This window comes from Tachyglossus aculeatus, chromosome 17 (assembly GCF_015852505.1).
Source record: "Tachyglossus aculeatus isolate mTacAcu1 chromosome 17, mTacAcu1.pri, whole genome shotgun sequence".
Classification (NCBI taxonomy): domain Eukaryota; kingdom Metazoa; phylum Chordata; class Mammalia; order Monotremata; family Tachyglossidae; genus Tachyglossus; species Tachyglossus aculeatus.
The window spans coordinates 51933355-51946410 of NC_052082.1; the positions used below are offsets into that span (position 1 = coordinate 51933355).

General features: G+C 45.2%; 1 protein-coding gene and 1 non-coding gene across 4 annotated transcripts in view; one reads left to right on the forward strand and one right to left on the reverse strand.

Annotated features, from left to right (window-relative positions):
• The first annotated feature begins 2003 nt into the window (after positions 1–2003).
• Positions 2004–13056, forward strand: part of ULK2 (unc-51 like autophagy activating kinase 2) — a 56756-nt gene continuing 45703 nt past the window's right edge. For all 3 annotated transcript variants that reach the window (XM_038758730.1, XM_038758731.1, XM_038758732.1), the window contains exons 1-3: positions 2004–2471; positions 5354–5446; positions 6479–6520. In XM_038758730.1, coding sequence (XP_038614658.1) covers positions 2382–2471; positions 5354–5446; positions 6479–6520 — 225 coding nt within the window. In that variant the 5' untranslated portion in view covers positions 2004–2381. The remainder of the gene's footprint in view (positions 2472–5353; positions 5447–6478; positions 6521–13056) is intronic.
• Positions 8689–8823, reverse strand: LOC119939837. The gene has a single exon (XR_005454799.1). It is a non-coding gene; the product is annotated as a small nucleolar RNA SNORA7 (small nucleolar RNA).

Sequence of the window (13056 nt, forward strand, 5' to 3'; positions counted from 1 at the left end):
ATACAATTGATTGATTGATTGATCCGCCAAGCTAGCTCTCTTCCTCCCTTCAAGGCCCTACTGAGAGCTCACCTCCTCCAGGAGGCCTTCCCAGACTGAGCCCCTTCCTTCCTCTCCCCCTCGTCCCCCTCTCCATCCCCCCGTCTTACCTCCTTCCCTTCCCCACAGCACCTCATCATCATCATCAATCGTATTTATTGAGTGCTTACTATGTGCAGAGCACTGTACTAAGCACTTAGGTAGTACAAATTGGCAACATATAGAGACAGTCCCTACCCAACAGTGGGCTCACAGTCTAAAACTGTATATATGTTTGTACATATTTATTGCTCTATTTATTTATTTTACTTGTGCATATCTATTCTATTTATTTTATTTTGTTAGTATGGTTGGTTTTGTTCTCTGTCTCCCCCTTTTAGACTGTGAGCCCACAGTTGGGTAGGGACTGTCTCTATATGTTGCCAACTTGTACTTCCCAAGCGCTTAGTCCAGTGCTCTGCACACAGTAAGCGCTCAATAAATACGATTGATTGATTGATTGATCCTCCAAGCTAGCTCTCTTCCTCCCTTCAAGGCCCTACTGAGAGCTCACCTCCTTCTGGAGGCCTTCCCAGACTGAGCCCCTTCCTTCCTCTCCCCCTCATCCAGCTCTCCATTCCCCTCATCTTACCTCCTTCCCTTCCCCACAGCACCTGTATATATGTATATATGTTTGTACATATTTATTACTCTATTTATTTATTTTACTTGTACATATCTATTCTATTTATTTTATTTTGTTAGTATGTTTGGTTTTGTTCTCCGTCTCCCCCTTTTAGACTGTGAGCCCACTGTTGGGTAGGGACTGTCTCTATATGTTGCCAACTCGTACTTCCCAAGTGCTTAGTCCAGTGCTCTGCACACAGTAAGCGCTCAATAAATATGATTGATTGATTGATTGATTGATTGAGAGGGAAATGAGGAGGGACTCTTTTCCTGGGCGGATTGATTGAGAGGGAAAGGAGGGGGGACTCTTTTCCTAGGCGGATTGATTGAGAGGGAAATAATAATAATGATGATGACATTTATTAAGCACTTACTATGTGCAAAGCACTGTTCTAAGCCCTGGGGAGTTTACAAGGTGATCAGGTTGTCCCACGTGGGGCTCACAGTCTTAATCCCCATTTTCCAGATGAGGGAACTGAAGCCCAGAGAAGTTTAGTGACCTGCCCAAAGTCACACAGCTAAGTGGCAGAGTCGGGATTGGAACCCATGACCTCTGACTCCAAAGCCCAGGCTCTTTCCACTGAGCCACAATGCTGAGGCGGGGTGGGGGGGGGGGGGGACTCTTTTCCTTGATTGACTGAGAGGGAAAGGAGGAGGGACTCTTTTCCTAGGCGGATTGATTGATTGAGAGGGGAAGGAGGGGGGACTCTGTTCCTAGGAGGATTGATTGATTGAGGAGGGAAAGGAGGCGGGACTCTTTTCCCAGGCGGATTGATTGGTTGAGGAGGGAAAGGAGGCGGGACTCTTTTCCTAGGCGGATTGATTGATTGAGGAGGGAAAGGGGGGGAGTCTTTTCCTAGGCGGATTGATTGAATGAGGAGGGAAAGGAGGCGGGACTCTTTTCCCAGGCGGATTGATTGATTGAGGAGGGAAAGGAGGCGGGACTCTTTTCCCAGGCGGATTGATTGATTGAGAGGGAAAGGAGGGACTCTTTTCCTAGGCGGAAGGACTGGGGCTCCGAGGCGGAGATTTACCCTATAAAAGGGAGCGGCTCGGCGCGGAGGAGTGAGCAGTCGGCCCAGCGGCCGGCTGAGGAGGGTGGTGAGCTGGTGGGCGGGGCGGTGCACGGTCTCGCCCGCCTTCTGTGGGGCGGGGAAAGAAGCCATGGAGCGGAGGAGGAGAAGCAGAAGCGTGGACCCCCGCCGGCGCCCTGGGGGCGCCCAGTGACGGCGGCCGGCGCAGGGCCCTCTCCCCGGGGCTCGTGTGTGACACCCCCGGGGTTCGAGGACCTTTCCCCGGTGGAGCCCCCCTCCCCTCCGGGGGGGGGGGGGGGAGGCTGACCATGAGGAGCCGCCGCGGGAGAGGAAGGCCTTGTTGAGACCCCTCTTCTTCCCCCTTCCCCCGCCAACGGGAGCAAGGCTGGGAAAGCGTCCGGCGAGGCCCCTCAGCATGGGAGCCGCCGCCGTCGCCGGCCCGTCCCCCGCCGGGGGCAGCGGCAGAGGAGCGGCCGGGTGCCCGGGAGGCGCCCTGGGCTGAGGGAAACCGGCGGCCCCCCCTCCACCCCCCCCCCACCGCGGTGTGGGCGGCCGTTCCTTTCTTCTTTCCAAAACAAACCGACAGCGCCATCGGCCTCGCCTCCATCCGGGGCTTTTAATGCCCCCCCGGGGAGGGAGAGGATGGAGCTGGTGGGAGACTTCGAGTACAGCAAGAAGGACCTCATAGGACACGGGGCCTTCGCCGTGGTCTTCAAAGGCCGACATCGCAAGGTAAAAGGGGGCGACGTCGCCGGCCCACCGGTGCTATTTATTGAGCGCTTCCCAACGGTGACCGCCCCCTGCCCCGAGCGGCCGTGGGCTAGGGAGCTTAGAGCAGTGCTTTGCACAGAGTAAGCACTTCTATGATAATAATAATAATGACGTTTATTAAGCGCGTACTCTGTGCAAAGCACTGTTCTGGGCGCTGAAGAGGTTACAGTTCGTCATCATCAATCGTATTTATTGAGCGCTTACTATGTGCAGAGCACTGTACTAAGCGCTTGGGAAGTACAAATTGGCAACACATAGAGACAGTCCCTACCCAACAGTGGGCTCACAGTCTACAAGGGGGAGACAGAGAACAAAACCAAACATACCAATAAAATAAATAGGATAGATATGTACAAGTAAAATAAATAGAGTAATAAATATGTACAACCATATATACATATATACAGGTGCTGTGGGGAAGGGAAGGAGGTAAGATGGGGGGATGGAGAGGGGGACGAGGGGGAGAGGAAGAAAGGGGCTCAGTCTGGGATCAGGTTGATCAGGTTGTACCTCGGGGGGCTCACAGTCTTCACCCAGCGCTTGGAACAGTGCTTTGCATATAGTAAGCGCTTAATAAATGCCATCATTATTATTATTATTATCATCCCCATTTTCCAGATGAGGTAACTGAGGTACGGAGAAGTTGTGACCCACCCAAAGTCACACAGCTGACAGTTGGCGGAGCCGGGGTTTGAAGTCGTGGCCTCTGACTCCAAAGCCCGGGCTCCTTCCACTGAGCCGCGCTGCTTCTCTTCTAGACTGTGAGCCCGCTGTTGGGTAGGGGCTGTCTCTATCTGTTGCCAACTTGTACTTCCCAAGCGCTTAGTACAGTGCTCTGCACACAGCGCTCAATAAATACGATTGCTTGATTCCCAAGCGCATAGTACAGTGTTCTGCACACAATAAGCGCTCAATAAATACGATTGATTGATAGTAAGCGCCTAACAAATGCCATCATTGTTATTAGGGAGGGAAGGAGGCCGGGGGCTGCCCAAGGTGACACCCCCCCCCCCACCCATTTTGACGTGGTGATCAGTCAATCAATCGTATTTATTGAGCGCTTACTGTAGAGCACTGTACTAAGCGCTTGGGAAGTACAAGTCGGCAACACATAAAGACAGTCCCTACCCAACAGCGGGCTCACAGTCTAGAAGGGGGAGACAGAGCAAAACCAAACATACTGACAAAATAAAATAAATAGAATAGATATGTACAAGTAAGATAAATAGAGTAATATGTACAAACATATATACATATATACAGGTGCTGTGGGGAAGGGAAGGAGGTAAGATGGGGGGATGGAGAGGGGGAGAGTAAGGAAGGGGCTCAGGCTGGGAAGGCCTCTTGGAGGAGGTGAGCTCTCAGTAGGGCCCTGGTGATGTGTGTGGGGGGGGGAGTGGGCAGTGCTGGCCTACACAGATTCCGGGGATTCTGACCCCACACAAACATACAAAAACACACACCCCTTCCCCCATCCGAACACACCCACTCAGATTCGGCTTCTGCGGTTCTCCCACAACCAAGCGAGCGAGACCTGATAACTTTCAAGATGTCTGTGCATTTCGTGCCATCGAATTTAGGCTCCCTTCCCCCCCCCCCCCCCCCGATATGACTTTAAAATAAAAACTTCTCTGTGAAGCGCTTACTATGGGCCAGGCACTGTACTAAGCGCTGGGGTGGATCCAAGGTTCGGACAACCCTCTTCGGAACCTGAGTGTTTAGGGAGAGGGACACCAGAGCCCCTATTTTTGCACACAGTGGGATGCCTCTCTGGACACCTCCTTGGGTTTTGATTTTTATTTTTTTCCCATGATGTAGGCATCGTAGCACAGTTTGGAAGCAGTGGCTTGTTGTTTTGTCAGACCAGGCACCACCCTGCGGTTTTATTTTGAAATTCTTAAGCAGAAGCCCTGAATTCGCCCCTTTAAAAGGACCCTTCCCCTCGTTTGGTTGGGTGAAGTGCGGATGGCTGGTGCATAGGTCAGCTTTTTTGTGGTTTGTTGTAGATTTAGAGCTCAGGCCAGTGAAAGGCAGAGCTGTATCTACAAACAACTCGAGGGTGAGTTCCTCGTGTGCCTAACATCAGTGGTATTTATCTTGTCCTTACTGGATGCAGGGCACTGTGCTAAGTGCTTGGGAGAGTACAGTACAAACAACAGAGTTGGTAGACACGTTACCCGCCCACAACGAGTTTACAGTCTAGAGGAAGACCACCCTTCCCTTTCTAGTCTCCCCAAACTGTTCTTAATCAAGATTTCAATCTGCGCCACACCGGAAAGTATCTTTTTTCTTTCTTTCTGTTTCTATGACTCCAGAATCTAGTTGCTCTCCAGGCACTTAGAAGCTAATGAGGCTAATGAGTACTAAAAACTCTGGGCTTTTGCCCCTTTGTAAGCATCAATGTTTATCTCATTTAAAGTTGATAATTGCAGACCCAGTGGAAAGTTGGCATGACTCCTCTGGCTAACGATTTCTAAAACGGCAAGGTGTCTCATTTCCCAGCATTGCTTCCTTCATAACCCAGACATTCACACCACAACTCACAACTTTTGTGTTTTTTTTCCCCCCCTCTTGCATGGTGGGGAGGGAAAAACGATTCCAAAATTCTGACTGAGAAGGAACATGAAAAATGTTTTGGCTCTGGAGCCAGCCCAAAATGCTGAAGTTGTAAGCTTTTCAAAATAAGTTCAAATACGTTGTGTAAAGATGTCAGGTTGTGCTACTGAGTGAAAGTCATAGCAGAGAGATTGGATTTGCCAAGACAAATTACTAGTGAAAATTGCAAATAGTTTCAGTACGCGAATCTAATAAAAATATTTTTTCCTCCCTCGCCTCTCCCCCAGAAAACGGATTGGGAAGTTGCTATAAAAAGCATTAATAAAAAGAACCTATCAAAATCACAAATTCTGCTTGGAAAAGAAATTAAGATCTTAAAGGTATGTCCTGTTGATTTTTTTTGGTCATAATTAAAGCTGCATGAAATAAGTTGACAAATAAACAATCTTGAGCAGTTTTCTGTGAGAAACTTCACTGGGAATGTGGCTTTTCGATTTGAGCAGCATGGTTAGGCTTGTTTACTTTTGATAGAGCTAAGTAGTAAATTTTGCTGTTGCTGTTATCTTAAGTGAGTTCCAGATTTAAAGATATATTTTTTTAAAGGTATAGATTAATTTACAGTGGGGACTGAGATTGTGCTTTGTTAAATTTTTGTGAAAAAATGAGAATAGCCCCCATTGAAGCATCTTTTCCTTAGTCGACCCCGATTCTTCCCAAGCTCTGTTATTGACAGAGCAAACACACTGATTAGTAGAATATTCAATTTTAGAGGATGCCCGTTCCATTTTTCTTGTGCAGTGTTTGCATCTTCAGTTGGTCATGTGCAGGAAGATGAAGCCAATAATTTGAGTGCTAAAATGGGGGAAGTGTTAAAGAAGTGGATAAGACTTTAGAGGTGCATTTGGTTTTCGTTCTTGAGAAATGAATGTGATTTGACAAACATTTTTCCAGCTGTCTTCACCCATACTAATTGCTAATATCGTATTCATAGCACTTATTTTAAGTTTTGGCACCCTTTCTTGTCCAAGTAGCCCATGACTATTTCTGTTTAGACAGTCTGCAGTGTGTTTTTAATGTCTTTCACTTAGGTGATTGGTACATTTGGTTTGTAGTATTCCCTTTGTGAGGATTTTTATTTTCTAATAAAATATCAAACTTAAGTGGTGAAAAAACTCTATTCCACTTATTCTATCTAGTCAAAGTTGTATTTATGCCAGACAGGATTTTATGAAGTAATGATCAATAAGCAACAGTTAAGGCATTTCAGCCTTATAGTTCAACATTCTTTTAGAACTAAATTGTATAAAATTATTTTTATGAAAACGAGGCCATTTAACTTCCTGTGGCAGTGAGTTAATTTCTGCTGTGCCTAATTTTGAAATATACTTATGAAACTGATTTTATTTTTAAAGGAACTTCAGCATGAAAACATTGTGGCCCTTTATGATGTCCAGGTAAGTTATCTTTAGTCGTCCTTTTAAATCTTAATAACTCTTGAAGGTATACGCCAAAGGAATTAATGCCTCATTCTAATTTATAGGAAATTTCCAGCTTCTAAATAGAAAATTACTGTAAATTTTCCATCCAGTGGATAATTAGATTTCATGAAACTCTTGGTTGGGAATTAAAGGGAGCCACACACAAGTAACATGGATACACAGGACCTGGAAAAAATAAACAGGCAAATTTATGATATTTTTTTAAAACAAAAATGAAAAATATGTCCCGTAGCACTAATACCCTACCTTAGTGTATGAATACTCCTCATCCATTATGCCACATGAAATGAAAAGTGAGGAAGGGGTAGTGAAAACTAAGATTTAAAAACCTATACATAAGGTACTTTAAAGGCCATTCCAACATTTGAAAAAATTAAGAACAGTAGAAAGGAAAGAAGATTCCTGCAAGAAATCTAGTCTAGTCTGGGCGGTTCCAAGTTGAAATATAAAGGATTCATTTCTCACCAGAGACTGTTTTGTGTAGTCTGACCTAGTCTCTGAGGACAGAGCATCAGATGGCACATGTCAGTGGCTGGGGGAGGAGCATTAACTCCTAATTTCCCAGATTGATGGGATTCTAGGAAGTGGTGTTTAATTGCATGGTAGGTGGAGAGTGTATCATTGGGTAGCTATGACTTCGAGTCTGCATATAGAAAGTACGGTGAGGAATGCTTTCTTGAGTTTCCTAACTAAATGGGAAATGGTGGCAAAAGCAACTTCAAACTGTTTTTTTCCATCAATCAGTTTTCTTGGTTTTTTTGGTATTTAATCGCTAAATATGTGCCAGGCACTGTACTAAGAGCTGGAGTAGGTACAGGCTAATTAGTCTGTGTTCCACCTGGGGCTCACAGTCTTAATCCCCATTTTACAGATGACAGAACAGGCACAGAGAAGTGAAGTAACTTGCCCAAGGTCACTCAGCAGACATGTGGTGGAGCTGGGATTAGAACCCAGGTCCTTCTGATTCCCAGGCCCATGCTCTGTCTACTAGACCATGTTGCCTTTCCTTTATCCATTTATCAGTTCTGCAGGCAGTATGGAGTTACTTCATATTTTTGAAGAATTGTGCAGGGTTTTTTTGGGTTTTTTTTTTAAAGAATGATGTTATAGTTTAAGGAAATTTGATCAAGATATGTTTGAAGATGTCAGTTATCCGGTGACATTTCTCTCCCTTACTTGGACCCGCCTCCCCTTAGGTGCCTCTAAACCCTAATAGAGAAGAGCAGTCAAGTTTTCCTTAACATAAAGGTTAACTAGAAACATGACTCCATGCTTTTCTAGACTGTTAGCCGGGAGAGACGTCAGTGTAGCAGATGTTAGTCATGAGGTGGTATGATCAGAGCTTCATTTGCAGTTTGAGGAGATATTTCTCCTAGTCACTAAGCCGCACCTTTAAAAAGGAACAGCTGTGCTTAGAGAGGGAGAAAGTGCCACTGTATATTCAGAGCAAGTGGTGGGGGTTGTGGGGATAAGAACATCTTTCACGTGATGTAACTCATGAAAGTTTCTGACAATGAGGTCCTGGTCTTTGGGAAACCTGTTTAAGAGCGTGTTGGGCTACAGACGGAATATGTGATTTGATGATCTTCTGCTTGTTTAATATGGCAAATATCTCTCGGTGATGTCATATCCCAGCAAGGGATGACAGCATAGGAAAACCCTGTTAAGATGCATTAAATAGAAGTTACCAAAGGTGACTGGGAGCCAAAGAGTATCCATAATTCCAGTGCTCTCCTTCAACAGTTCTCCAGGAACCAGTGTGGGTGCATGTTGGTCCTGAGATGATCATCTGATGGTGGCGTTGGCCAACAGCATTATGGCAGTATCGTAGATCCCATTGGCTAAGCCCCTGGTCTCTCGAGGATATGGGAACCTGTGCTATTTTAAGATTTATTTGTCTTGTCTTATGCTGTCAAGTCATTTCCAAACCATAGTGACACCACGGACACATCTCTCCCAGAATGCCCCGTTCTTCATCTGCAGTTGTTCTGGTAGTGTATCAAAAGAGGTCTCTTGGTAAAAATACAGAAGTGGTGTGCCATTGCCACCTTCTGCGCAGTAAACTCGAGTCTCCACCCTCAACTCTCTGCCATGCTGCTGCTGCCCAGCAAGGGTGAGTTTTGACTTGTAGAGATTGCCTTCCACTCACTAGCCACTGCCCAAACTGGGAATGGAATGGGTCTGCCTCTGCTTGACTCCCTCCTGGAGTCGAGACTGGTAGAGTACTGGGAACTCTCCAGGTGCGATCCTGAGAGGAATACAAGATTTATAGGCTTATGGAATGCATTGAATGGGCTCTTTCTCTATTACAGTATTGCGCTCAGATTACTTTATTACAGATAATGTAGATTGTAAACTCCTTGTGGCAGGGATTACTCTCTTGTTTTGTACTTTGCCAAGCATACCACTGATTGATTCAAGAATCAATTGCTTGGGTTAAAGAACCTAAAGAATCTTCCCTATAATGGGAGTTGTCAGTATGCTGGGCTGATCCTCTGTTTGCTCTCTCCTACTTTCCTGTAATCCTCTCCTTGCATTTGGGCACAAAAGTGTAAAGCACTGTCAGGTCACATTCTAGTATGTCTTCTTCCTTCTCGGCAATGCAACCGTAACCCACCTCTCAGTAGAGTTTGTTGGACTTTTAAAGGTTTTGGCGACTTAAAACTACTTCCTCCCCTGCCCTCTACACACACACTGAGCCCCTCCAAATCCACCAGAGCTCAGCTCCCCCCAGCTTCAAAGCCTTCTTGGAGTGCCATTTCCTCCAACAAGCTTCTCCTGATTAATTCCCTACACCTCAAGTCAAGCCAAGCCAAGCCAACAACAGCCACCCCATCACTTGCAATTATTTATTCAACTCTTTCATCCTGACATATTCATTCTACTGACTCTTATGTCCTTGCCCTTCTTCCTGCCTTCCTGCTCCCACTATTTGAAAATCACTTTGTGACCCCAACTCCTCCACGAGATTGTAAACTCTTTGAGGGTGGGGACTCATTAAAATATTAGGGATTGATTGAGATTGTATAGAGAAGCAAAGTGACCTAGTGGAAAGAGTACGGGTGTGGAATCAGAGGACCTGAATTCTAATCCTGACTCTGGATTAGCTGGGTCACCTTGGTCAAGTCACTTCATGTCTCTGGACCTCAGTTTCTCATCTGTAAAATGGGAATTCGACCTGTTCTCCCTCCTACTTAGACTGTGAGCCCCCATATGGAGCAGGGACTGCATCTAACCTGATTATCTTGTATCTACCTCAGTGTTTGGTGTATAGTATGTGTTTAGCAAATAATATTATCATCATCATTGTCTCCTTCAGAAACCCATTCCAATATCCAGTATCCCTCAATGTCAGAGAATTCTGCTTGAGGTAACTTAAATTCCTCATATTGTAGTTGAAATTTCTTTCCTCCCTGTTCAAGTAGTCTCACCAGTCACAGACACTAGTCCTTTGTGTTCTTGAAGACATTTGTTTCCTCAGTGTTTTCTTCTTAAATCCAAATCTCAGTTCCCGTAGCCCTTCCTTAGAAATCCAGTCTTGTTCATCAGTGGCTCTTGGAACCCTCTCAAGTCCTTCGTCTCTCTTTTACCACAAAAAGGAATATGACTTAACTTTTTAATTTTAAAAATTTATCACTTCTCTACAAAGCCACGGGTGACCTTTTACCATAAATAGGTGATAAATATGTTTTTTCACTTGGAAATATTTTTCCTTCCAACAAAAAAATCTCCTAATTTCTACCTTTAGGATGTAACTTTATTGTGAAAAAGATCAGCCTCTAAAATAATAATCTCAGAAATTTTTGAAACGTGTATTGAAAGAGTCATGGTCTAAAAATGAACCACAGGGCAAAGCCTGAATAAAAAGCATGCCCAGAAAGCTGAATTTCTAATATAAATTATTTGAAGCATTTTTAGTCACTATACAGCTGACCTCTTAGGTGGGGAGTAAATTAGATACAAATTGATGAGAGAGGCTTTTTGGGCTTTTGTAAAGGACTTCAGGGGACCCTTTGATTTAAAAAGCCCTTTAAACCTTTAAATATATGGTAGTCTCAGAAGGGGATTCAAAATTAAGGCTACTTTGGCCCAGTAGAGTGGAATTGTTAGGAATGGGTTTTTTTGGTTTTGTTTTGTTTTTTCCCAAGAAAATGTCATTTTGTTTTGGGATCCACTGATAGCTTGTGTGATGGGGGAATCATTTATACGTGTTCCAGGCAAGCTTATTGTGTGGTAGCAATTATTTAAAAAGCAATCAAGCATCATTTAATATCCTTTTCAGAGTTGTGTTTCTGTATTATATTAAGTACCTCATTTAACTAGCAGAAAGTGGCTCTCCATGCTTTTATAGTAGATTGCCAGTGTTGATTCTTCTTTTGTATGAATAATTGGCAGTATACCTGCTATCTGATCGGGTAGTCAGATGTCAGCTGACATTTAGCCTGAGCTTGGTAGCAAATGTTTAATCTTCTTTACGTGGCTGTCAGCTGCTATAGTGTTCACATAGGAGAAAACTAAACAGGGAGGCTGGCTCTAAAATGAACAGTACTGAGCAGCATAAATCAAAAGGAGCTGTAATCTCATCATGTCCTTTTCTGTTCCCGAGAGGATCATAACAAACAAATTATGTTTTAAAAAAATCTGCCTTCAAGTTGATTAATCAGTAAGACAGGACCTTAAAGCTACACACATGTCACCATGAGTTCGAGGTGGAATTATTTTAAGCAGGATCTTGAAGTTAAATTTATTTCTGATTCTCTACATTGCAGAAGCTGTCAGTCGTATTTGTTGAGCACTTACTATGTGCGGAGCACTGAACTAAGTACTTAGGAGAGCACAGTACAACAGTGCTGGTTGACCCATTCCCTCCCCTTCAGGAGCTTACAGTCTAGATAGGCAGGCATTAAAATAAATTATGGATATGATCCAAGTGGGTTTGAAACTACTCCCTCCTTACCCCATTCACCGCCTCTGGCCAACTTGATTGACTTCCCTTGCCACCCACCAGGATCCCAGGGTAGAAGGAAGCCGACCCGTCAGGAACGGCGCACCAGCCAGGTACCAGGATGCGGCCGCCTGCTGGGCCCCAAGCCCTGTGGGCTTGCCTTCGCCCTCCTCGGGCTACAGAGCGAGCCAGCGTGCCTCCTGCCACTGTAGTTTGAAATGGTTTGTCCGTCACTGGCCTTCTGCATTCCCTCTCCCTCCTCCCCCACCCCTAAACACACACCATCTGGTCTCAGCAGAATGGCCAGGCATTTAAAAGTGCTACAGCAGTGGCCCTGCCCCCATTCCTGCAACTTTGATTTTTTTTTTTTTACCCCAGGTGGCCATAAATAATAATAGTGGCATCTGTTAAAAATTGTAGTATTTAAGTTCTTACTGTGTGCATTGTACTAGGCACTGGAGAAGATGCAAGGTAACAGATCAAACACAGTCTTTGTCCCATGTGGCAATCACAGTCTAAGTAGGAGGGAGATCAGGTATTTAATTTCCATTTTACAGGTAACGAAACTGAGGCCCAGAGCAGTCAAGTGACATGCTCAAGGTCACCCAGCAGGCAATTGGCATAGCCAGGATTCCAGTCAAGGCCAGGGCTCCTTCCACTAGGCTGCTTTTCTGTTTTGATCCTCCAATTCCCCCTCCACATCCCTCATTTTGTAGGCAGCTCCAGTGTTACCCCTGACCTGCCTTTTTCCTTTCCCATCTAGTCTTTTTTTCCCTTCCTTCTGACTCGTTTTCCGAGCCCGAAATCCAGGCGGCTGTCCCACCTCTCAGGATCTGCTCTCCTTCCCTGCGTTCTCAGCAGTTTCTGTAGTTGCTGGGCCACCCAAGCCCTCTGTGCCTCTCCATATCCATTGTGGTTCTGATAGTGGCACTGCCAAACTAGGCCAGTGTTAGTGGAATCACAGCAGTATCAGGAGCTTCCATTAAAGGTGGGGTGTGTGTGTGTGTGGTGTTTTATCTACTCTTGATAACCAGTGTGAATGTGCCTCCTGATACAAATAATCCAGTGCTGTACTTTGTGTGGCACATTTTTCTGATAAAGGAAGAATATAGGAGAGGAACTGAAAAGGCAGTGGTGTCTCCAGGTGTGAGGGCAGTTGAATGTGTCAGGAGTGGAGTCCTACATAGGGGAAAACCTGTCTGGAGCAGCCTAATCAATCAGTCGTATTTATTGGGTGCTTACTGTTTGCAAAGCACTGTACTACGCATTTGGGAAAGTACAATATACCCAAATAACAGACACATTCCCTGACCACAGCGAGCTTACAGTCTGTAATTGTGGCATTTTACTCAGTGTTTCATTGGTCCAGAGAGATAGATAAGGGGTGAGGAAGAGAGAGGGAGGGAATATGCCCCACTTTCCTTTCATCTGGGCAAATTGTGTAGGTCAGGCAAGTCAAGCTCATGGCCCCACAGGCTATCCACAGCCTGTGGCGAGTGGGTCTGCGGTCACCCTCAGCTTCAGCAGAGAAATGCAAGGGAAAAGA